Raw genomic sequence first — 24,167 nt, 5'->3', positions numbered from 1 at the left:
CACGTCCAGGGCTCCGGGGGCCTCGGTCTGCTAAGGGAGCGGACTCTGAACTTGCATCCTGGGTTTTGTGACCGAACCCTGCGGGGCTGATTTGGAAAGAAATACCGGAGGACCCCCCAGACAAGCTGGGAAACACAGCAGTGGCTTCTCTGCCCAGCACGTTTTTCTTCCTAAACTCAAACATCATTTTCATTGTTTTTTTGACAGAAGTGTGGCTTCATCTAGAAGAGAGGAAAGAGCCTCAGAGCAAGTTGCCGAGCCTCAGGGGCAGACCGCGGCGGATGGTGAAGCTCAGACAAAGCTGGGGGACTCTGGAGTGTGTGGCCCTGCTGACCCCTGGTTGTCCACGCGGGACTCGGCCTCCATGTTGACGCGGACACGTGTGGGTGCAGCCCCCATCTGCCTCCTTGCACTTTGGGCAGGGCGCAGCCCCTAGGGCCCAGGCACTCTGACCCAGGAGTCTGTGGGTCCCGGGAATGGAACCTTTCTGGGGACCCACTGCTGGGGACACCGGCAGTCTGTCCCTTCCTAAGGGCCAGTCAGAGGCAGAAGCCCGGCTGAGCCAGGCTGGCAGCATCTATGGCCACCTGAGCTCTTGGAACCAGAAGGCTGGCGGATGCAGCTTGCTTCCCACACGTCAGGCTCAGAACTACCTCAATTCCCCGGTCATGGAGGTTCGGAAGCCCCTTTCCCTCGCTGGCTCCCATGTCTCCCGGTGGCCTGCCGCTGTGGTCAAAGCTGGCGCTCTAGCGTCGGCTCCACCAGCTCTGGAGGCCGGGACTGAGCAGGGGCGAGGACCAACTGGGATGACCAGTCTGCCAGCCATGAACTGGTTCAGTCCTGTTGAGGCAAAACTGGATGGGAGACCGATGAGGGAAGAGCAGGAAGGGCAAAGGGAGGGGGCGGCTGCCAGGGAGGTGATGAGAAAGGCTCTCTGGCTTTGGGTTGGTTTTGACGTAGGGATCCTTTCCTCCTCTGCCACTTCTTGCCTTTAGTAAGAGCACAACTATTCCATGTGAGCCTACCACCTAACGACAAATGAACCTCCGCTCCATACATCCATAATTACATCCATCCCCCACCACGCTCCCACCGGACCACCCATCCGTCTATCTGTCTGTCCATGCATGTACTCATCCCTCTGTTTATCCACACTCCCATCCATTCATCCACCCAACTGTCCATTTGTCCATCCACCCATCCAACCATCCACCCAACCATCCATCTGTCCATCTACCCAACCATCCATCTGTCCATCCATTCACCCATTCACTGTCCATCCATCCATCCACCCATCCACCCATCTACCCAACCACCCATCTGTCCATCCATCCAACCATCTGTCCACCCATCTACCCATCCACTGTCCGTCCATCCATCCATCTATCCATCCACCCATCCACCCATCCAACCATCTACCCAACCACCCATCTGTCCATCCATCCAACCATCCGTCCACCCATCCACCCATCCACTGTCTGTCCATCCATCCATCCGTCCATCCATCCATCCATCCACCTAGCCCTCCTTCCAGTTATTCCGCTACCCATCTCCCTGCACACCTCCTCTGCCCAATTTGTCTCCAGTGCCTCCCATTCTGCCTGGCACAGAGTAGGTGCTCCACATTCACCCATTCATTCAACAATTATTTGCCAAGGGCCTCCTAAGGGTCACGCACTGTGCTAGATGCTGAGGTTATACAAGTGAACAAAACTGACCAAATGCCTCCCTTTGGAGGTTGCAAACCAGACAAGTGAAGTGCACCTGTGCAGAGGATGTGAGCTGGGGAGGGAGCAGGAAGTGTTTGCTGGAGGTGGGGTGAGGCTTCAGAGCTGGTGGCCAAGGAAGGCCTCATGAGAAGGTGGCATCTGGGAGATGAGCAGTGTAGGCAGAGTGAAGAGCATATGCAAAGGCCTTGAGGCAGAAACATGCCTGGCAGGACGGAGGAGCTGTAGGGGCCGGTGTGAGTGGAATGCTGAGAGCCAGGGGGAGCAGCAGGAGGTGAGGGCAGTGAGCATGGGACCAGCTCTGGTCGGCCTGGAGGTCCTGGCACAGACTTGGGGGATGAGCCCTGACAGAACTGCTGTGTGCAGAAGCTGCAGGGTGTGGGTGGATGGAGTCAGGCTGGGGATGCACTTTGAAGCAGGATGGACAAGACTTGCCATGGACCACAGGGCAGGAGCGAAGCACAGGCAGAAGCCAAACATTTGTGCCTGAACAACGAAGACTACAGGGTGGGGGAGTGGGGGGTGCCCCAGCGCAGGGCCGTCAGGGAGCCGAGGGAGCAGCTGCTGTGTGGGTGTGGGGACAGTGTGTGGTGCCCCGAGGGCGGGGTGGGGGGCCCCATCCTGGAGGGTGGGGGGCAGGGTGCAGACGCAAGTGTAGGAGGGAAGTGGGTGCTGGACGGAGGGGCACGGGGTCTGTAGGGTTCCCAGGATGGGAAGCAGCAGTGTGCTTCTCGTGGCTGGGGGCTGGGTGCTCCCCTCCCCGTTCCTCATTCCTCGGAGAATGACGGAGAAGAGTGGTGGGCTTCGAGCGAGGGCCCAGCCTAGCTCCAGCCAGTGCCGGGTGGGCACAGGCTGAGCCCCAGGGGCCACGGAAGCTGGAGCCGGGCGGAGGCCTTGGATCCTGGCTCTGGCCTGCTCAGTGGAGGCTGAAGGAAGCCCCACCACCCGCCCTTCCCTGTCAGCCTGCCACGGCCTCCCCAAGTCTCCCCGCTCCCCTGCCCTGCCCCGCTCCCAGGCCCTGGGTGGGTTTCAGAGGCAGCTGTAAAATCCAAGAAGTGTCCCCCAGACACGAAGCTCGTTTCCGGAAAACCAATCACCTGCTGCTGCCTCTTGATTTCTCATTTGGCAGCGGGTTCCCATGTCCCCGGGCTGCCTGTGAGGAGGGGTGCCGAGCCACCCTCCAAGGCCGGGATCGTGGGCGGGAGGCAGTGCTGGCTCGGAGGGGACAGGAGGGCCGGCTTCACTGCCAGACTCTTTGGGGAGCTGGGTGGGGCAGGACCGCCCCCTCCCCAGCCTGGCCTGGGCTCCCCCTGGGGACTGGAGGTGCCAGCCAGAGGGGGGCCTGGCTGTGTGGGAAGGGGCTTGCTGTCAGGGTCAGGCGCCTCTCGGGAGTCGGTGTTGAGCGTTTTATTGAAGCCATGGGATGCTTGAGGGGGGCCCTCCAGCCCGCACTCAGTCCCACCGCGGAAGTGCAGGAAGGTGCCCCGCAGAGCAGAGGGGGCTTCTCTCCATTCGAAGTGAGGATGGTCTCCCGAGGGGCATACTGGTGGCTGTCAGGAGCATGGGGGTGGCTCCCCTAGCTCGGGGGTTCGGGGCCTTCTCCAGGGACGTGGGGCTGCTGGTCCGTCCCCTTCCCCAAGACCCGAAGGTGTTTGAAGGCGGTGGGCAGCGTGTGGCCCAGGAAGGGAGGGTCGGTCACATCGCGGATCATGATGACATACTCCCCTGCAAAAGACAGGCGCTCAGACGAGGCCCCCAGGGCCCCCTGACTCCTCCCCCCAGGCTCCTGCCCCTGCCTCTCTCCGGACTCGGTTTCTGTCCCCCCACACACCCTGCCTGGGACCCTGGGACCCTGCCTCAGTGCCCCGATGGGGGCTCCAGGCCTTCTCCTCGGCTGGTGACCCTGGGACCCGGGGGTGCGGAGAGCCCCTCACCGCTGACGGGGCTGCACGGCTGAGTGCAAGGATTCTTTTGAAAATATTCCCTATCTTTTTAGGAGAAAGAGAATTCGTTTCCTCTAAAATGTTTTTTTAAACAATGAAGCTTCCGAAAACGTGGCCGCCTGGCCGGCTGTGGGCTAGGGCAGGAGGGCCGCCCTCCGGTGCGCTCGGAAGAAGGAGAAGCACTTTCCCTCTTGCAGTCTGTAAACTGTCTGCAGAGCTTCAAAGTTGGAGAAACCATAAAAAAGAAAATAAGAAATAACAGAAAGTGCGGTTGCCATAGAAACCGTCCTCTCCCCTCCCCCGAGCCCAAGGGGGCTGGCACCGGAGCGTGGAAAAAGCTCGCTGGGCTGGCCCGGGCTCACACCAGGAATGCGGCCGCAGCTGAGATGGGGCGCAGGATTCGGCTCACACCGTCAGAGGGAACATTCCAGCGCCCCGGTCTGGAAAGCAGGCCCTCTCCCCGCTGCGCCCTGCGGACACCGCGTGTTCCTGGGGCAGGATGAGAAAGGGCCTCGGCGGCAGGAATTTGCTGGGCTCTGAGTCAGTTCCTTCAGCAACTCGGGGGGCCTGGGAGGGGGCCCACATTCCGCAGCCCGGGGCACCAGGCCCCCTGGTCGGCCTGGAGGAGACGCCGCGCATGGCAACGCCGCAGTGTTTCCAAGCAGCACGGGTTTCTAGGTGTTCCCAGGAACACAGCTCCCCAGCCTGTGGCGCCGGCTGGGGAGCAGGGCGCAGTGGGCAGCAGCCGCAGAACCCAGCCCAGCCCTCGTCTGACCTTGCTCCTGACGCTCTTCTCCCAGAGGCCGGGAGAGGGTCTGGCTGGTGGCCACCCAAGGCCCGGCCCACACGGTCTGGCCGCGGGCCCGGTGCCCGGCGTCCCCACAGAGACGGCGCTGCCCACATCTCAGGGACCTGGCCACCCGCTGGCTTTGCCCCTCGCGGTCTGGAAGTTGCTGCTCCTCAGGGCCTGGCCCTCCTCCAGCCAATCCCCCATCGGCCCCTCCCAACTCAGCGTGGGGCGTCCCCTCTGCCCACCCTCGCCCCCTCCCGCTGGGGCGCGCACGAGGGTCCCAGGGGCCTGAAGTGTAGACTCGTGTGGCTGCTGCTGGGGCTCCCAGTGCCAGCCCAAAGGGGGACGTGGGGGGCGCTGCCCAGGACCCAGCCCTCCTCCTGCACAAGGTGGGCTCAGGGGCCACGGGCCCTGCCAACACTCCCAAATACACGCGGGGTCAGAGGGGGCCCAGACCTGGAGGCCTGCCAGCCTTCCAATCAGGACCCTGGACACAAGGAACCGGGGATGTTCACTTTGCCCATGGGGACAGAAGGGCACCCAGGATGGGGATGGGCAAGCACCCCTCACCATACCCTGCCCCGTGCCCGCAGCCCTCTGAAGGGACAGAGGCTGGAGAGGGTCTTGTGGCGGCCCTGGGCCCATCCGTGTCCCCTCCACCTCTGGTGCCTCTGGGGGTGCCCGGGTAGTGTGGGGGTGGCCAGGCTGGGAGCTGCCCGAGCCACGGTCAGTGTTGAATTTAGGGGTGCATTCACGGGAAGGGGTTTTTTCCAAAGGGTCCACAACTATGATACATGCAGATTGTGGGGTGACCAGTGGCCTTGGCCCATTCGACTGAGCCCTCCTCCTGCCCACCTACCTGGGAAGGCTGCTGCCGCCGGCTCGGTCGTGGCCGCCCCGTCAGGCCTGCAGGGAGAAGAGGAGGAAACCCCTGGAAGACTGCAGCCCCGAGGACGGCAGAGACGCCGCAGTCCTGGCCCCGCGTGGGCCCAGCCACAACCATCCTGTCCTCGGAGGCCCCACCCCTGCCTTCCGAGCGCAGCGTGCGCACCCCCGCTGGACAGCTCTCTGCCCCCCCGCCGGTGCCTTCCCGTCTACACCCGAACACGCCCGTGGACGGACGCTGGAGCTGGAGCCTCACAAGCTCGCCCGTTTCCACAGCTGGTGCCGCCGCGTGCACAACCAGGTGTAGCTTTTGGGGGCACCGAGGCCGCACAGCGCCGGGCAGAGCAGCCGCCCAGGAAAGGGCCGATGCGCCGGGTCCACTGTGTTTGGCATTTATATTCCAGTGGCAGCTGGGCTCCGCGGGAGGTGGGGCCATGGGGGGCACTGGTGTGTCCCCTTGGGTCCCCCTCAGAAGGACTGAAGGTCGTTACCTGGGAGACTCACAGGAAGGGACAAAGTAGCAGGCAGAGACAGGAGGGCTGGGCCCAGGCCTGGCCCCAAGTCTGAGGGACGGAGACCCTCACTTCTGGCCACGGCAGCCCCAAGAGGGCCCTGGTGGGCAGCCCGAGGCAGCAAGCCTGAGGCCGAGGGCTCCGACCCGACCGGAGGTTCTCCTCTCCGTGGTACGCGGTGATGTGCCCGCTCCACCCGCCTGCGGGGGCGGTCACCCGCCCGGGGGACGTGCCGTGTGCCGGTGAGGACACCTGGAGCACGTCGTCAGCTTCTGCCCTGGGTCAGGCCCTCAGCCTCCTCGCAAGGTGGCAAGCCGGGGCAGTGTGGACGCCCACCTGAGTCCTCCAGCTGCTGGACGCACTTTCCTGGTGGGACGGAGGCCCCGAGTGTGGCGGGCTGGGCTTTGCCCTGAATTATCTATCCAATGGGACTTGGGCAGGGGGGCTGGGGGACTCCTCCCACCCCTGCCCTCCATGGCTGTTGGTTTCCTGTCATCAGAGCAGGGGCGGGGGGCTGGAGGCCAGGGGGCTCCCTGGCATCAGTTCGGCGACCCGCCAGGCTCCGACCCTGTGCCAAGCTTAATTACCACAGGCATGGTTTGGGTGATAAAAAATTAAAGACAAAAGATTTTAAAATTACTTCATTTCAAGTGGGGGAAAATGGGCCTTGGCTTGGACCCAGGAGCCACGTTACAAATTCTGAAGTGTGGGTGAGGAGGGGAATGCAGATAAATAATTCAGCACTAAGAATAACCAGAGTCTGTCAGCCTGCCAGCTTCAAGAGAAATAGACGGGGTTACAAGAATCCTGAGAGTTTTTACAGAACCCCCAGGGCTTCGAGAAAGCAGAGGCAGAGCCGGGAAGGAGCGGGGGAGCCTTGGTGTGAGGTGATGCTGGGGGCGCCCATTAGCGGGATGGCTCTCCAAGCCGCGCGGGGTGAGGGCACGGAGCCCTAGGAGACCTGGGAGGCGCGTCCGAGAGCCGGGCGGCTGAGGGTGCAGCCGGAGCCCTGGGCAGCAGGAACCCTGCACTGGGCACGGACCTTGCATACAGCACCGGGCGGAGCCTCCAGGGTTCAAGGGCGATCAGGGCAGGGAGAGGTGACAGGCCTCCTGGGCAGACTTGGGAGCCCGTGGTGGGTGGGCAGGGGGCTGGGGGCCTGGGGCTCAGGGGCTGGTGCCGGGAGCTGGAATGGGGCCGGGGCCCAGCACTGCATCCTGTGTTTTCTCTTGATCTGCAGCTGGTGTCCTTGTCCTCAAGCTTCCTGTGCTTGGGGTTCCTTGTGTCTTGAATCTACAGGTTTATATTTTTCATGAAGTTTGAAGACATTCTGGCCGTCATTGTTTCTTCTGTCACGTTCTCCCCTGCAGCACTTGGAGCCTCTGATCCTGCATGTGGTTGGCCGAGAGGCGCCGTCTGGCTCGTGATGTTCAGTCTTTTCGTTCCGGGTTTCATTTGGGGGGTCGCCAAGGCTGTGCCCGCAAGCTCACGGCTCTCGTTTCCTTCCACCCGTCCCTGCCCACATTTTTCAGCTCCGGCGGGTGAGTCTACTCCTTCACGCCTCCGTGTCTGCCGAGCGTGGCCAGTCTTCCCTGCTGGACATGCACAGTCCACTCACAGCGTTTCACCTCCCCATCTACTGACTCTCCCATTTGTGTCATTTCTGGGTTGGCTTTGATTAGTTTATTTCTCCTCATTATGGGTTGTACTTTCCTGCTTTCTTCGTGTGCCTGGTAATCTTTGGTCAGATGTGAGACATCGTGAATTTTACCTTCTTGGCTACTGGCTACTTTGTATTCTTTTTTTTTTTTTTTTTAAGATTTTATTTATTTGACAGAGAGAGATACAGCGAGAGAGGGAACACAAGCAGGGGGAGTGGGAGAGGGAGAAGCAGGCTTCCCGCTGAGCAGGGAGCCCAATGCGGGGCTCGATCCCAGGACCCTGGGATCATGACCTGATCCGAAGGCAGACGCTTAACAACTGAGCCACCCAGGCGCCCCTACTTTGTATTCTTATAAATATTCTTGATGCTGTTCAGTTCCTTAGAGATGGTTTGATCCTTTTGGGTCTGGCTTTAAGGTTTGTTAGGTGGGGTTCAAGATAGGGTTCATTATTCCCCACTACTAAATACTCTTCTGATGTCCTGTGAATCTGGAGGTCTTCCAGGCTGACCGCTGGACCGAGCACTCTCCACAGCCCTGTGTGAGCTCTGGGCAGGGCTCGCTGTGACCCTCTCTGTGGTTTTCCCGGCCTCAAGCACGTTCCTCATGCTCTGCAGATCTCTAGGACTCTCTCCTCTCCCATGCCCCCTCCTGCAGACTCTAGCTGCCTTGGCTTTCTAGGACTCCCAGCTCCATCTCTGCCCTTGGGGGGACCCCTGGAACTGCTGGGTCCCCTCCCTGCACCACAGCTGGAAATGCTCAGGAAGTGAGCTGGGGCCTCGAAGTGTTGTGAAGGCTGGCTGTTGTTTCCTGGATCTTGTCCAACTTGTTTGTTGTTTACCTGTGTGTGTGGGAGGGCCAAATCCTGCCCCTTGCACTTCGTCCTGGCTGGAAGCAGAAGCCTGTTTCTGCATCTGTAGACCAAACTGGAATGTGGTGCCCCGATGGCCCCAGCTCGTGTCCTTGTGGTCCGTCCTGAAGGGCTGGGGCTCCTCGTGGAGGGCAGAGCATGAGGCCTCTGCCACTGCTATTTGGGGTCATCCTTTGAGGGCCCCCAAATGGCATCTTGTCCTGACTGCTTGTGGCCCCTTGAGGTGGGGCCTGGTCCTGTGAGAATCATCTGTAGCGTGGAATCACCCTCCCATGGTGGGTCTTCCAGTCCCCACAAGGCCCCAGGAGGGGAACTGGATGGCCTCCTGTCAAGGTCAACAAGGTAACCCTGCAGGTTCCTCCTAGGTGCTCAGCTACCTGAGTGGCTCACCAGTCCAGTTGCTGTCCCCTCAGCACAGCTGGCCCTGGTGCTCCCCATGACCCCATGTCTTTCCCTTTCTTCAGGCCCTGAGAATGTCCTTTCTGAGCCACGTGACCTCGACTAGGACAGGTGCATCTCAGGACTGCACTGAAAAGTCATGAGGCCCCTCAAGAAGGCACCTGGGACTCCGTCCCACTGGAATTACCGTGAGCATGTCTGACCCTAAGCAGAACTGTCGCTGAGGCGATGCCCACAGCAGCCTGGGCAGGGCATGGGGACCACAGGCAAGGTCTGGGGCATGTGGGTCCTCAGTGCTTCTCTGCAGGCCCGGGTGTTGGCGGGGGAGAACAAATTGGCAGAGCTGAAGAAATGGCCATAATTGGAGAGGAAGCCTGAGGCCAGTCAGCCAGACCCTGGCCCAGTGGGCCTGGAACCTGTGTGTGCACTTGTCCTTTCACTGGGCAGCTGAACAGAGGGAGGCAATGGTGAGGGGGTGTGAAGACCCCATGGCCAAGCACACGGTGGGTGGCAAGAGAAGGGGGTTCCCTTGGGTGAACCAAAGGTCTCCAGTAGCCCAGGTGACCCGGGCCTGTCCACCCACAGGTCATTGAGGGACCAGCAGGGCTTTGGGCTTGGTGGCCCTATGGTTAGACAGAGGAGGCCCATTGGCTGAAGACCGGACTGGGCGGCAGGGGGCTGGGGGAACAGGCTCAGGGCTTCGTCAGGCCTGGTCCTGACCTTTGTTGTCACTGGTTTTCAGGCTGTGGAGGGGGCACGGGGACCAATCTGCCCAAGGCCCACCTAGGGCAAGAGGGCACAGGGACCCTTTCCCGCATCCTGGTTGGGGGAGAGCCCCCACCTCCGGGGCAGTGTGTGCCAAGGCCCAGGATCCTGGCCTTTGCCCACGGTCCCCTGGGCACCACGGCTGTCCTCCTGTACTAATGGGTTGTGCTGGCTGAGGGAACCGGGGAGCCATGGAGTCAAAGACACAGATTAGGAAAACTGCTGCCCGGAGGGCGTGTGGCAGGCAGAGAAGCTGCCCGGGCTCTCCTGACCTGCTCACGTGGGATGTGAGCCCCAGGGCTTTCTGTGGCCCCCATGGAGGGCCCGTAAGGAAGTTCCAAAATTAGAACAGTCAGCTAGCTGCGGGAGCAGGGCTGGCCTGGATCTGGGGCCGAGCTGGACAGCATCGCGGCTCCCTGGGGACCCCCGGGATGCAGGAGGTTCAGGGCCGTGGGCCCCGAGCGAGAGCCTCGGTGGGCAGCCCCGGCTTCTCTCCCAGACAGCGCGGCCCCAGAGGGTGGTCTGCTCCGCGGGGCCCCCAGCAGGTCTGTCCCCACCCAAGCTCACACTGGGACTGGGGGTTACGCTGCCACAGCGGCCCCTCGAGTGAGGCCCCTGCACACACGCGTGTGTGGGAGAGCGGCTGGGGGCCAAGAGGGAGGGGGCGCAGATGCACCCAAGACTCCAGGAACTCTCAGCCTAGACCCGGGGGGGCCAAGGCGGGGCGGGGCTCCAAGGACCATCTAGGGGCCCCTGTCCCCAGTGGGCAATCAGCTCTGGGCCCTGAAAGCCCACAGGGGGTGCCTGCTCCCTCGCGGGGGTGGGGGGTGGGGGCACCCGCCGGTGGCCTGCCGTGGGCGTGTGAGCGGTTAGGGCCCCGCCTGCCGCCAGCCTCCGTCTGCTGTCACGGTCACTGTTCCGGCCCCGCGGTGCCGTGGGGGGTTAGGGCAGCCCGAGCGCCAGCCCAGCTGCTCCGTCCGCCCCGCCGGTCCTCACACCTGCTTCCGTTTATTATTCCTGCTCGGACGAGACGGGGCTCATTTCTCCATCTTTTAAGTTTCGGAGGAAGCAGAGAAAGCCATCAGTCCCTATCTCCTGTTTCCCACGAACACACGCAGAGGAGCTGCCAGCCGCTGGACGGGACGGCAGAGACCGAGCCCACTCTGTGAGGGCTCCGTGGCCAGGGTAAGGGCGGCAGGTTGCAGCGGGGACCAGAGCCCCCTACACGGCGCCCTCTTGTCTTGGGAGCTCTCACCCCCGGGGGGCTGTCCCAGGGCCCACCTGAGATCAACCCGCCCCTCCCTCAGCGCCGCAGCAGACCCGCGCCAAGAGCCCCCTGACACACTCCCTGGTGACGCAGGCTGCAACCCAGCGGAGGGTCAGCACGTACCAAAGGCTGGAGGGCCCTGCCTGCGCAGAAGGGGGTGGGGGGGAGGCCTGGGGGCAGAGGGGCCTGTGGGCTTCACCCTGGACCTCCTGTGGGGTTTCTTTTTTTTTTAAAGATTTTATTTATTTGACAGAGGGAGGACAAGCAGAGGGAGAGAGAGAGAAGCAGGCTCCCTGCTGAGCAAGGAGCCCGATGTGGGACTTGATCCCAGGACCCTGGGATCATGACCCAGGCCGAAGGCAGCCGCTTAACCGACTGAGCCACCCAGGTGTCCCCTCCTGTGGGGTTTCTTTGGGTCATTGGAGATTCAATTCAAAGCACCTGCCCCAGCCTCCTGGGCTGAGCCCTGTGTAGGGCCCAGAGTGGAGGGAGAGGGTGGGGTACACCCAGAGTGGGCCCCCAGAGATGCCGTGGTGCGGTGGGAGGCCTGCGGCCCAGCCAGGAGCCACGAGGCTGCTTCTCTGTGCTCTGCGGGCCCCGGCCAGGCCTGGCGGCACAAGCTGCACTTTCGGGCTCACACCCAGCTCTGGCTCTTCACCGGCCGGGCCTGCCCCACAGGACCCCGCACCCCGCCGGGGCTGGCACCGCGAGCCTGTCCTGCTGACCCTGGAGGCCCCTGCCCAGAGCATCTCTGGGTCATGGTGAGGCCAGCCAGGGGTGGACAGGACAGTGCCCAGGCCCCAGGGCAGACGAGGGGGGACGGTACGTGGACCTGTGTCCCTGGGGCAGGGTCAGCGAGGAGCCCAGGATGGAGGGGATGGGGGCCTGCGTCAGGTGCTCAGCGGTCACCTGCCCGACCCTGCGCGGATGGGCTGCCAGCCCCAACTATCTATTCAAGTAAAAACATTAATTGGCTCCATCTGTGTTGGCCTGATGACTGATTAAATGACTAATCACGGAAGTCTTAATTAAACCCATTTTTCTCCGAGTGAGCAGGGGAGGGGCTGGGCCGGCCAGCACGCGTCAGGCTCCGGCTGGCCCTGTGCTGAGCCGGCAACGAGCGGTCAGGGGCGAGGTCGCCCCCGGGGCCTCACGCAGGGCAGGCTGAGGGGTGGCGTTTCGGCGGCTGGGGCCGCGGGCCGCTGCGCTGTCCCACTACAGAGCACACATTTAGGGTTTCGGGGAGGGCGAATGCCCTGTTCGATGGAATTCTCGTGGGTGGCTGGGCAAGCTCACGGCCACATTTCCAAAATCGACTCCATCTTTTGCAGCTCACAGGATCTCACATCACTCAGGAACCGACAGGCCTCTGTGTCATGTTGTGAAACTCCGTGATGTGCCAGGAATGTCTCCGCAGGAAAGCAGCGAGAAGCTGCGGTGGAAGCTGGGCTCTCCCGGGGAAGAGCGGCAGGCCAGGCAACGCTCCGCGGTCAGCGGGGACCCAGAGAGGACAGGCTCGCGGTGCCAGCCCCGGCGGGGTGCGGGGTCCTGTGGGGCAGGCCCGGCCGGTGAAGAGCCAGAGCTGGGTGTGAGCCCGAAAGTCCAGCTTGTGCCGCCAGGCCTGGCCGGGGCCCGCGGAGCACAGCTGCAGGCCCCCGGGGCCCTCGGGACGGAGCCTGGCCCCAGGCTGTGGGCACAGAGAAGCAGCCTCGTGGCTCCTGGCTGGGCCACTGCCACACTCGGCCGCAGGGATGGAGTAGATTCGCAACTCCCGCGGCCATCTGCCGACCCGCCCAGTCTGGGTCCACACTGAGGGGCCCCATCCACAGGCTGCCTCCCCCTGCTGGAGACGGCTGGCCTTGCGGTCCCACCTGAGCCTGAGGAGGGAGCAACTCAGGGCCCGCCCAGGCTCTGAGATAGTGGAGAAGACAGGGCCCCAATTCATGCCATTCCCTGGGGAAATGGAGTCAGACGGGGCCACACCCCTTCTGGGACCCCAGGACCCGGCTCAGGACCTCAGCAGGCCCCTTCCCTGTCAGCCACACGCAGGGCCCTCCCAGCCTGGGACTCTGCCAAGCGTGGCTGGGTGGGGGTCTGTGTGGCGAGGGGCCCCGAGTGGGCCGGGGGCTGGGCCCCTTAGCACTTGGCTGCCCCTGAGTGCCCCCTTCCCTGGGCAGGCACACACCCAAGAATAAGTAGTCAGAGCATGTGTGCTGGAGGGTAGAAGCCCAGTGGCCACGGCGCCTGACCGACCCTTCACCTCCCTTCCCTCCACCAAAATGCACAAAGGTGATTCTTCTTAGACAGTGAAGATAATGCAGAATTATGCCTGGAAGTTGTAACAAGAGGCAAAGGATTCCTCTGGAATGCTCTACCCTTCTTATGTAAATTAAAACCTCTGCCAGGCTCCAAAATTACAGGGTGGCGAGTCCCTCTTAATCTTTTTCAATCATTTCTATTGTGTGAGCCTCCCGGATGGTAATAATGGGCTGCTCTGTGGGCAAAGTGAGTAGATGAGCAAGCGCGTGGTTTACTGTGGCTTTGAGGGGTCATCAGGGAGGGGGGGACAGACAAGGGTCCACAGCTGACCGGCGGCTGGAGGCTCAGCGAGACCTGTCCTTTCCCAGGGCCCTGGAGCACGTTAGAGGTGACTCCTGTCCGTGGGGCCGCAGGGGGCTCAGGGTACGTCCGAGGTGCCCTTGCGGGACAGACGGCCTGTGTCTGTGGGTGCTGTGCCCCAGGCCCGCAGCCCAGCCCCCGTGACCGCTCCCACAGACCCTTGCTCCCCACTTGGGTCACCCCAGGTGGGATGGCAGCCACCTGGACTGCTTCTCCTGCCCTCTCCAACCTCGGGGTCTGACACCACGCACGCACGGCTGGGACAGTCACGTCAGCCCAGTGGTGCCGCCGTCCCACTGCCCGCGGGCGTTCTTGAATCCGCTGCCGACACCCACAGACCACTTTGCGCCCCTGGTCGCTGGCCACTGGGAGGGGGGCAGTGTGTGGTGGGTTTCTGGGTGCGGAAGCCATCTGCAGACACCCCCACGGAAATTCTCAACTTTGGGAACTTGGAAAGGACGGAGGCTCTGGAGTCGCTGGGGGGCGAGAGGAGGTGGGTAGAGCCCGTGGTCTGGAAGTGGTGGTACCAGGGCCCTCGGCTCTGCATCCCTGGGGCTGTGTTGGGTGCGGCCCCTTTGTTGGATAGGGGGAGACGGGCTTGGGGGGGCGCCCCCTCCCAGCCTTTTCCCCCCACGGCCACTCCCTCCAGGGGGCTCTGTCTAGACTGGGAGGCAGGCTGCAAACCCACAGGCAGAAATGCAGAATGCCAGGCTGGGATGCCCAGCTGGCCTGACGCAGCCTGGGGGGGACCTGTGGGGAGAGCCGACGGGGCCCGGCACCCCACCACCGGCCCGCTCCCCATTACAGAAGGTGGGGTCCGACTGGTGGCCTTCCCGGGAGGCCAAGGTGTGTGTGAGATGGCATCGCAGGCCCCTCGGGAGGGGAAGGTGGTGGCTGCGTGCTGGGTGGGGGCTGGCCTGTGGCAGGAAGCTGCCAGAGCCCCTCCCAGATGCTCCCTCCCCCGTGGGTCCTGGCAGCTGGGGGCTTGCAGAGCGTCAGGAGCATCTCGTTCCCTTGGCCCTGTCTCGTTCATGTGGAGGTGACCCCAGGGGTGGTCCGGAGGGCCACCACACATCTGAGACGTGGCCGAGACCCGGTGGGGGTTCCTCACGGCCAACCAGACCCAGCGTGAAGTCCAGGCCTTCTGACCTGCCAGAGTCAGCCTGGGTTGCTAGGAAGGATGGTTTTCTTAGAATTCCAAAACGTGGGCTTTGGGGGTCAAGAGCCAGGTTTGGACGCTGGTGTGGGGAGTTGGTGCCCGAACCAGAGTCGGAGGCTGGTGGGGGGACATCGGGACACCCCGTGTCCCACAGCAGAGCTGGTAGGGGGTGCTGGGGCCGATGCCGGGGGCCTTGGGCAGGCTCCCCCTCACTCTTCTGTGCATGGGGCCGGGGGACCACAAGGCACCCAGATGGGTAGGGGGACTCGGGGGCACAGAGCAGGGGGCCATGAAGGCAGTTGTGGGGGTGGTGGGGTCTGAGAGAGGTGACGTGCCACACAGACCCTGTGACAGGGGCAGGGGAGGGGGCTCAGGGGGGCGCTCTACAGCCACAACAAGGCTCAGACCTGTGCCTGTAAACGTGCCCCCCCAAGTCACGCGATCCACTGGAGCTCACCATGAAAACCATCTGTCCAGGCTTCTTATATGCGGAAGTTGTCAGCTGGGCTGCCCAGAGATTTGGGCTTCCCGGGGAGAAGGGGTAGCAGCCCCCACGAACCTCAGACGGGGGCAAGAATGCGTCACGGCCACGTCACCAGCTCACAAAGCTCACTCACAGAGATGCGGAGCATTCCACACGCAAACGTGCCTTCCTGGGACTGCCAACCCCCCACGACAAGGGCCCCGGTCGGACCCCTCCCTCCCGGCGCTGTCACCCCCCACGACGAGGACACCGGTCGGACCCCTCCCTCATTTTCCTCAGGAGGGACCGGACAGCGAGGGCCTTCTGTTTGCTCGAAGTTGCCACGGTTACAGCCCTGAGCCCAGAGCCCTGAGACCTGAGACCTGAGCCCTGAGCCCGGAGCCCAGAGCCCTGAGCCCTGAGCCCTGAGCCTGGAGCCCTGAGACCTGAGCCCTGAGCCCTGAGCCCTGAGCCCGGAGCCCAGAGCCCTGAACCCTAAGCCCTGAGACCTGAGACCTGAGCCCGGAGCCCAGAGCCCTGAGCCCTGAGCCCTGAGCCTGGAGCCCTGAGCCCTGAGCCCTGAGCCCTGAGCCTGGAACCCTGAGCCCTGAGCCCTGAGCCCTGAGCCTGGAGCCCTGAGCCCTGAGACCTGAGCCCGGAGCCTGGAGCCCTGAGCCCGGAGCCCTGAGCCCTGAGCCCTGAGACCTGAGCCCTGAGCCCGGAGCCCTGAGCCCTGAGCCCGGAGCCCTGAGCACTGAGCCCGGGGCTGTGGGCGGCTGTGTCCGCTTCTGGCCCGCACATGCGTTCCTGCCACTGAAACACTGGGTGGCTGCGGCGTCTCCACGTTTAGCAGATCTTGGTCGTTTTTCCCACGTCTCTGCTCCTCTAGTTACTGTGCAGAGCGGGCCTCATAGTTAATTCACACACCATGACTCAGAGCCACACGCAAGGGAGGCACCTTCCCCGGGAAACAGCGCGTCCCGGCTCTGCCGCGTGAGCGGGATCAAAGGCTTGTCAGCCGGCCGACACGGTGCCAGCCTCCGGGAGTCCCGGCCCGGCCCACGCCCACTGGCGTCAGCGATGAGCAATCTCACTGCGGGAAGGCATCAGGCTGTGGCGGCCCTCTTCCCATTTCTCCTGGATTTCTCAGTTTCCTCAAGTTTCGTCATCGGGTCTATGCCCACAGGCCTCTGCCCACGAGCGTGGCTCTCTCTGCAGCCCCCTGGCTGGCGCGTGAAGAGAGAGGTGCGCCCTGGGCGCGGGTGCCTTGGCCCCTGGGGCTGATGGGACCACACGCGCCCGTCAGAGGCCTGCCCTCGCTGGCAGGTGGGCATCTGGGAAGGCCTGGCACCCGTCCCCGTCGCCGAGGGGCCACGTTGTCCCCCGCCCCGCCCACGCTGGGCCCCGTGCGCCCTGTCTCCCGAGGGAGGGCTCCTGTCTTTCAAGAGCAGGTGATTTTTCTCAGGGTCGGCGCGCCGCAGTCAGGACGTCCTGCTTGTAGCCCCAGGTCTGCTCTGCTGGGGGGGGGGGGGCGGCGGGGGCGGGGGCTCTGCACCCCCGTGTGCGGCCCATGGTGCTGCAGCCAGCTCTCTACGGCTCCCAGCTGCTGGGGGAGCCCCGGGGGGAGCGAGGTGAACTCAGTCGGGCCACACGGTACTGACGAGGGAGGTCTCCTCGGCCCCCGCAGTGGGGCACGCAGCCCTGTCCAGTGGGGCTGCTTTGCTGCAGGACAGGCCGGTGGGGACCCCGGGCCTGTGGCAGGCATGTGGCTGGCGTGTGGTGAGCCCGTGGCCGCCTGGCACGCAACAGTGAGGAACGCTCTGCCCACGCTGTGGGCCCCTCCCGGCCTGTGCGCACGCTCGAGGAGGATCCCTTTCTGCCCAGCTGGCCCCCGGAGGAAGGACCGGCGTGGCTTCCCCACCACTGGCATTATGTGAAGAAGCAGGCCGCCCTGCTCTGCCCACCTCGGGCCTATCTGAGCGCGCGGGCCTGCGCGGCCCGACTGGACCAGGGCTGGGCTCCCGTGAGGCGGCAAGCCCGGCCTCTCCTGCTGTCCAGGCCCAGAAGCACCCGCAGCCCCCGGGCACCCTGACCTCTGCCTGCACGCACTTGGGAGGCTACACCCGCAAACGCCCCGAGTCGGTCAACTCTCCTACCTGCTGCCTCCTGGCGGGTCCTGCACGGCGGGCATTGTCCTCCCGGGGCCCAGGCTGCCTTTGGGCCTGCAGTCCGCCTCCTAGAAGGAGTGATGGGGGAGGGCTCAGAGGGGCTCCCGGGTGCCCTGGCTCGGCGCTGGGCAGTGTGCGGGCTGAGCCGTGGCGGGGGTGGCGGGGGGGATCTCCCTGCCCCTACCTCACGGAGGCCGTCGAGGAAGAGGACGGGGCTGTACCCGGGCGGTGGGGGCCCAAGGCAGACGTCCGAGAATCGGGCGCAACCTTGTTTGACGCGCCGGCAGTTCTCAGGGCAGTGGGGCTCGCATCCCCAGGAAGAGGAGGAGGTCTCTCCTGAGAAGCGAAGAACAGAAAGACCCTTTGCAGTAGCACGAAGCCAAGATTGGAGAGAACCTTCCCGTGGCCTCTCCGAAATGCAGCTTCTGCCACTGAGCCAGCTGGGGCCACGGGCGGCCACGTGGGCCCGGGGTGCTGGAGCCCTGCTGCCCAGAGCGCTGGCCGTGTGGCCATCTCCAGGTGAGTGGCCGGGCAGGGGGCAGGGCCTGGCGTACACAGCAGACTCCAGGCCGGTATATTTTGGGGCCCACCATGAGGGCCTGGCAGGCAGATTCTTTGGGGCTGGGAGGGTCCTGGGTGCCCGGGACAGGGCCTGGACAGGCCCCAGGTCGGAGGCCCTGCACTGGGCCGGGACGGGCCTCTCCTGCCCCGTGTGCCGGGAGGAGGACATTTCTACTTCATGGCTGCGTGACGGCCATGGAACACGAAGCGCTGGCAGCCGCCAGCCCCCATTAGGGGCAGCAGCCTCCCAGAGACCCCCAGATCCTCTGGCATCTAAGAATGGCAGTGGGCTGGGCTCAGCCCTGCAGCAGGTACCCCCACTGTGGACCCTGTCCCTCCTGGCTTTCTTCATTCCCCTGCTCCTGGCACCCCAAGGTGTGAGGGGGACGGGGCATTTCCCTCCCCAGGCCCCGCCCCATTGGGCTCTCCCCTTCCTTCCGTCCCATGCACAGGAAGTTGGTGGCTGGGACGGGGTTGTCACCGGGGCTGTCCCAACACACATGCATCAGGACCTGCTATCCTGTAGGGGCTGGGCTCCCGGCTCTCCCGACCGACCTCTGTCCTGAGGTCCCTGCCCCGCGCTCACACACCGTCAGGGAGAAGCCACCAGCAGGAGTGGTCAAACCTCAGGGAGGAGGCTGGACGGGGCCCGGGGGCTGTAAGCATTAAGGCCCCTTCCCTGGAGCCCGACTTCTGCAGACGGGCCCCAGAAGTATTTCCAAATCACAGGTAGGGAATAATTTCTCTCAGAGGTGTCTTCATTTCATCCTTATGGTGCATTATAAAAAGTAAAGTCTGTCCTTTGGCAAGGACATTCTTTAACTAATGCCCTTCTCCCCATTAGCTTTTGCTGTCCTCACACGATTTACGTCCTGGGCAATGACTGGGGGCCGCGGGGCTGATGGCATAGTTTCTATTTCCGAGTGCACGGACGGCTTCCAGTGGGCTCGAGCGGAGCTGGTTGCCTCCGGACGGTAAAGACCCCGGCTCAGTACCCTAGACCCCCGTCCAGGTGACCGCGCAAGAGTGGGTCGCGGACGCACCTCCGACAGCAACACGACGTTTCCCGGGGCGGGGGTGGCGGGGGGGGGGGACAGGCACACCCAGCCCGGAGCACGTCCCCTCCCTCCGCTCGGAGCCAAGCCGCTGTAGGCCGATCCTCCCAGAAATCTCCAGGCCTCTCCGAGCAGAGGTTCCGTCATTACATCCACTTGGTGAGGAGAAGCCAGGCCCAGAGAGCCAAGGGCGCCGCCCTGCTGACCTCCACGCTCTGCCTGGTGGCACGGATGTCACTGAACTCAGCAGGGCCCTTGGGCAGGGAGGCACGGGGACAGCCAGTGCGATTCAGTAAAACCGCGTCTTCTAGCCACAGGCTTGACATCCGCCATCACCTGGTCTCCCATCCGCCCCTCCCCACTCACCACCACAGGTCTCCCTCTGCGCCATCCATTGCCAGTGGACCAGAGACCCCTTCTTGTCCAAACCGAGAGAAACCCAACGCCAATGACCTTAAGCCGAAGCAGCCATGTGTGTGCGTCGGGGAGGCAGTCTTCTAGATTTGGCCTGCTCGGGCCCACAGGGCGCCGAGGTCCCTTCCCTGCATATGTGGGCCCCTTCCGCACATGGGGCTCGCACACCTGGCCGCCGCCCCCGCCGTCCCCACTTCTCAGATGTGACGCCCAGGCCTGCTGCCACCTTCCCAGGGATGGGCACCTCTGGTGCTCGGGGCACAACCTAGCCTGGCCAAGCTCGGTCCCCACACACGGGCCCCTCCTCCTGGACACGGCCCCGTGGCCTCCTTCGCCTCCACGTCTCAGCTGGACCGTGGCTTCCTGGCTCGTACATCCAAGCTGTCGCTCAGCTTCTATCTGCTCTGCATGTGAGATGTCCCAACAGGCCGGGCCTGCCGTCCCCTGCCACCTGCCCGTGCGTGGACTGTGGCCCAGGGCACTGTGGGGTGGGTGGTGTCTCGGCCTGGCCACAAGCCTCCGATAGAGTGTGCACCTGCCCCCCCATGGAAGGTCTGGGAGAGGCTTGCAGACCCTGCTCTGCCCCTAAGACAGAACTAGGGGGCTCTCTGGGCTGCGTAGGAGTTTAAAATCCACTTACAGCTGCATCTGCTCAGGGTGCTGTCAGCTCAAAGCTTCACCAGGAGAGTTTAGAATCTGGGTTTCCCACAACCTCGGCCCGGTGTCCCCGGCCCTAACACCAGTGCACCTTGCCTGGGCCTGCACTGCTCTTGGGCACCAGTGGCCACAACTGACCGCCCCCGCCGCCTCCGTGGGTGGACACCCAACGCTGCTGCCCCCATCCACACCCCCTTTGGGTGGGCGCCTTACTGCGCTTGGAGGTGAGCACCATGTTGGTCCAGCTCCGGCCTCCTCGGGGTCAGATCCTTGCAGGAATCTCCACGGGCTGCCTCCCAGACGGAGCTCTGGGTCCCCCAGACCCAATTCCTACCCCTGCAGGTCCATCCCCCACTCTCACTTGCTCCACCAGAAACGTGGGCGACATCCTTGATTCTGCCCCTCCCTTCACTGGCGTCCCCTCAGGCCTGGTGTCTCCATAGCCACCACCGTGGGCCCACCCTCACTCCCAGTGCATGGATCCACCGCCGGGGGAGGGCCCCGCCTGCTCCAAACCCCCACTGACTTTCTCCTGCGTCCTGAGCACACACCCAGCCCTGTGGCCGCAGGACCTCCAGCACCAGCCACTCCCGCTACTCACCGCACCTCACCCTGGCTCACCACCCTGCCGCAGGCCGAGCCTCTGGACGCCTGGCCCCTCCGGCCTCCGCTTACGCCCCGACCCGGGCATTGCTGCAGGTGCACAGGGTGGCCACGTGCGCCCCTAACACTCACCGCCTCCTGCAGCCCCTTTTTCACCCTGTCCGCCCTGGGGGTAGGTGCCCCCCAGGGGATGTCAGACTACCTTCTGCTAAAGGACCACACTGCAGGGACACCGCCCGGCCCACAGCACAGGCCAGCGCGGATCCCCCTCCCCAGCCGCGCTCCTGGCCAGAGCCCCCACCCTCTGAGAGAACTGCCTCACCGCGAATCAGATTCTCTGGGGACCCCATCCTTCTCCTCCACCTGGGCCCCACGGCCCCGAGGGAGCCGCCAGGAGAAGCAAGTGTCCCAAGATCCCCTCCTGCTCCTGATGGGACAGTGTTCTTGGGTGAGGGCCCCCGCCTTGGCCTGTAGGGGCCCTTGGAGCTACTCCCGGCCACTCTGGGGGGCACTCCCCAGCCTGGCCACCCCACAAGGCAGGGCCCCGACCTGCAGATGCTGACTCCAGCTCTCAGGAGTTATTTCCAAAACCTTTATGTCGATTTTAATTATCCGCAAGATAAAGGTCACTGCTGCCTCGGGGGGCTGGGGTGGGGGACTCGTAACGGAAGGCTGCGCCGCGGGGAGATCGGCGCTTGACCTCTCTGGGAGGAAATGTCGATTAATTATCTTTTTACAGCCAACTCAATTAGACTCCCTAATCACCTGTGTAGGACGCGGAGACAAAGGCAGAGCGGCGGCCGGAGTAAACAAGCCTCGCGGAGGCCGGGCCGCGACCGTCAAATGGCTGCTGTGGGCCCGGGCGGAGGGCCAGCCACAGGCTGGAATGTTTTCTTCATTTAAGTGAATCAAAAAAATAACTGTTATCGGCCCTGAGGGGCCGAGAGCCGCCTCACGTGGAGGTGACCAGACACACTGCATTAGTCTTTAGAGCAGGCTCAATTAGCCGAGGAGCTGGTGGCTGCCAAAGGCAGAGGACTCGCGGGGCCGGGTCTCCACGACCCAGGGGGAGAAGAGGCCGCGCGAGTGCTGGGCAGGGCCGGGTGGGCACCCTCGGGACCCTTCTCGGACGGCCCAGGTCGCCGGACAAGGGCTCGCTCTGGGCTGCGTGCTCCCTGCGCACCCGTCCATTTGTCCAGCGTGGGGCTGGCCTGACAGGGCCTCAGATGTTGTCTTCGACATGACCCTGGGGCAGGACCTGCACAGTCCCAGGAGCCCCTGCCAGGAGCCCCCAGCCTGACCTCTGCCCCACGCGTCCACACAGGCTGCAGCCGGGCTGGAGAGGCCCGGGGAGCCAGCCCAGACACAGATGGTCCCCACGTGGGCGCCTAAGGCCGCATCCGGACTGCAGGCCTGGGGCAGGTTTGGTTCATGGTTTTATCCAGAGGCTTTCAAACTCAACAGTTTCCAAGGAGCCTGTGTGAGAACCAGGCCCTCAGGGAGCTCGTGGGGCCTGGCAGGGAGGGGTGGGCGCGCAGCCCATCAGAACCCCAGCCCTGGGGCCCGCAGCGTGGACCAGGACCCCCGGCCCCTCGGGCTGCGCTCGGCAGGGCCCACGCCGGGGCCACGGACTGTTCCTGACGAGGAACCTGACACCTGCCTTCCCCGTCCTTTACCAAAGCGTGGAAAATGGACTTGACACAAAGCCATTGTCCCCGTTGGCCCACGTCCTTTCTGGATGCTCAGAAAATAAAGGTCGCACTGCTGCCCCCGAAACTAGCACTCTGGCGCGGCCCTGTCCTCTCCTGAATGTGCGTCCTTCTGAAGGGGGCTGTACGTCGTGCGCCCCGCCAAGTGGCTAAAGCGTCCCCTTCCCCCAAACGCTACCCGAGTGCACACTGCTGTTTCCAGACTCCCTCCTGGAGCTCTGCGGGGCTGGACTCGCAAATGGGACATGAAAGAGGGGTGATTCTGCTGGCAAACCCCCAGGACGGGGGCACGAATGTGGGGGGTTCTTCCTGAGCCTGTCTCTGATGTCCCCCCGCTCCTCGCCTCCAGAAGGCTCCCTGGCCAGGCTGTTTGTACCGAGGGGCCAGAGTGAGGCCGGGCCGCCCCCGAGATGGCTGACAGGGACCCCAGCCCCCGGGGCTGAGGCGGACAGCCCGCCACCCACACAGGGTGCCTTCCCCCGGGGCTGCTGCTTCTCATCTTGCAGGGGCAGCTCAGCGGGGTGGGGAGTGGGGGCCCCTAGGAGCGGCCCGGGGACGCGGGGTCTGACGGGCGGCTGACCTCACGATGCTTGGGCGCTGGTAAGCGCCGGGCGGCTGCCATGGAGGCTCTGCTGAAGGGGCGGGCTGTGCTCGGACTCCCAAGCCGCCGCCGCAGCCCTTCTGCCCCCTGACGCTGCCCGTCCTGGGAGGACCAGCCGGAGCTGCTCTGTGCGCCGCAGTCCCCAGGGCTCTCAGCACAGGCCTGGGCAGAGGCCTCGGGGGCCACGAAGGGGCTCGGAGTGCGGCAGCTTTCCAACGTGAGGGCCACCTGCAGGGGCGGGAGAGGCCGGGACGGTGGTGCGGGACCCTCCGCTGGGCCGGTCCAGAGGTCGGAGGTCTCCAGACGCGGCAGCAGGCCTCCCAAGAGGGATGGAGTTGGCCTCGGGCTGAGGTGGTGCTTCTCCTGGCAAAAGCGAGCTCCCTGCCCTGCGTTCTTCTGGGAAAGATGAAGGGTCTCTGTTGTGTCTCTAGGAGCGATCGGGTGAGGGAGAGAGCGCCATGGGCCAGTGGCCTTTACGAGGAGAAGGAAGCTGGACCTGAGGCCTCCAGAAAGGCCCTGCGGGGCCTGCAGACCGCCAGCCACATGTGCGGTGAGGGCCAGGCACTGAGGAGCTGGCCGCGACCAGGGGTGCGAGCACATACTTAGACATCACCCCACACGTTCTCTGCACACGGGAAACTTGCACACAGATGCATGCAGTCTGCACACGAGGGTGCACACAAGCAGAAACACTCCCAGTCACCCCGTGCTTACACACACTGGCAGGCGCACACTCAGCGTGTGAGCTCCCACCCGCACGCACACGCCTGGCCCACGTCCCCTCCGTCCCAGGGCTGGTCCTCAGCCACGCCCCAGACCTGCTCCTCTAGCCTGCCCTGGGCATCCCCCTGCCAGTCCAGGCCTGACTCTGCCCACCACGGGGCCTGGGCCGGGCCTGCCCCACACCCACCACTGCCCAGGACAGTAGCGACCCCAAGCAGACCCCTCCCCAGAACCTTCACCAGGGGATCCTGGACAGGTCAGGGTGCGAGGTGTGCCCTGCCCTCCTCAAGTGTCCTGCCCGAAGTGGTTCCTGCATCCCAGGGGCCACACTGGGCACCAGGAGAGCCCCATGCCCCTACCGGCTGGGGCAGGGGTCTCACCCAAGCACTGTGCCCACTCCCAGTGGATGGAGAGCACTGGGGCTGACAAGAAGAAGGCCAGAGGCCCTGTGACGCGGGGTGAGGGCAAGCAGGGCTCTGACCGCAGGAGACCAGGCGCCCCTGCTGGCCGGTCCCAGGAGGGAGAAGGGCTGCACATGGGCAGCTGGGCAGGTGGGATGTGTCCCCTCCCATTTGTGCCTCAACAGTCAGAGGCTAAACCCGAGGCAGATCAGGA

The 24,167-nt window shown here is 64.1% G+C and overlaps 1 protein-coding gene and 1 long non-coding RNA gene across 2 annotated transcripts in view; one reads left to right on the top strand and one right to left on the bottom strand.

Annotated features, from left to right (window-relative positions):
* Positions 1-3,119: 3,119 nt before the first annotated feature.
* MORN1 (MORN repeat containing 1) overlaps positions 3,120-24,167 on the bottom strand; it is a 53,009-nt gene continuing 31,961 nt past the window's right edge. The window contains exons 12-15 of the mRNA XM_036089577.2: positions 17,414-17,565; positions 17,218-17,297; positions 5,320-5,366; positions 3,120-3,452 (exon numbers count right to left, since the gene is read on the bottom strand). Coding sequence (XP_035945470.1) covers positions 3,304-3,452; positions 5,320-5,366; positions 17,218-17,297; positions 17,414-17,565 — 428 coding nt within the window. The 3' untranslated portion in view covers positions 3,120-3,303. The remainder of the gene's footprint in view (positions 3,453-5,319; positions 5,367-17,217; positions 17,298-17,413; positions 17,566-24,167) is intronic.
* Positions 7,091-11,841, top strand: LOC118534047 (uncharacterized). The gene is made up of 3 exons (XR_013448426.1): positions 7,091-7,398; positions 8,854-10,738; positions 11,074-11,841. It is a non-coding gene; the product is annotated as an uncharacterized LOC118534047 (long non-coding RNA).

This window comes from Halichoerus grypus, chromosome 5 (assembly GCF_964656455.1).
Source record: "Halichoerus grypus chromosome 5, mHalGry1.hap1.1, whole genome shotgun sequence".
Taxonomy (NCBI): Eukaryota; Metazoa; Chordata; class Mammalia; order Carnivora; family Phocidae; genus Halichoerus; species Halichoerus grypus.
Note: the sequence above shows the minus strand (reverse complement) of the source record. Positions and strands in the feature narration are given on the sequence as shown.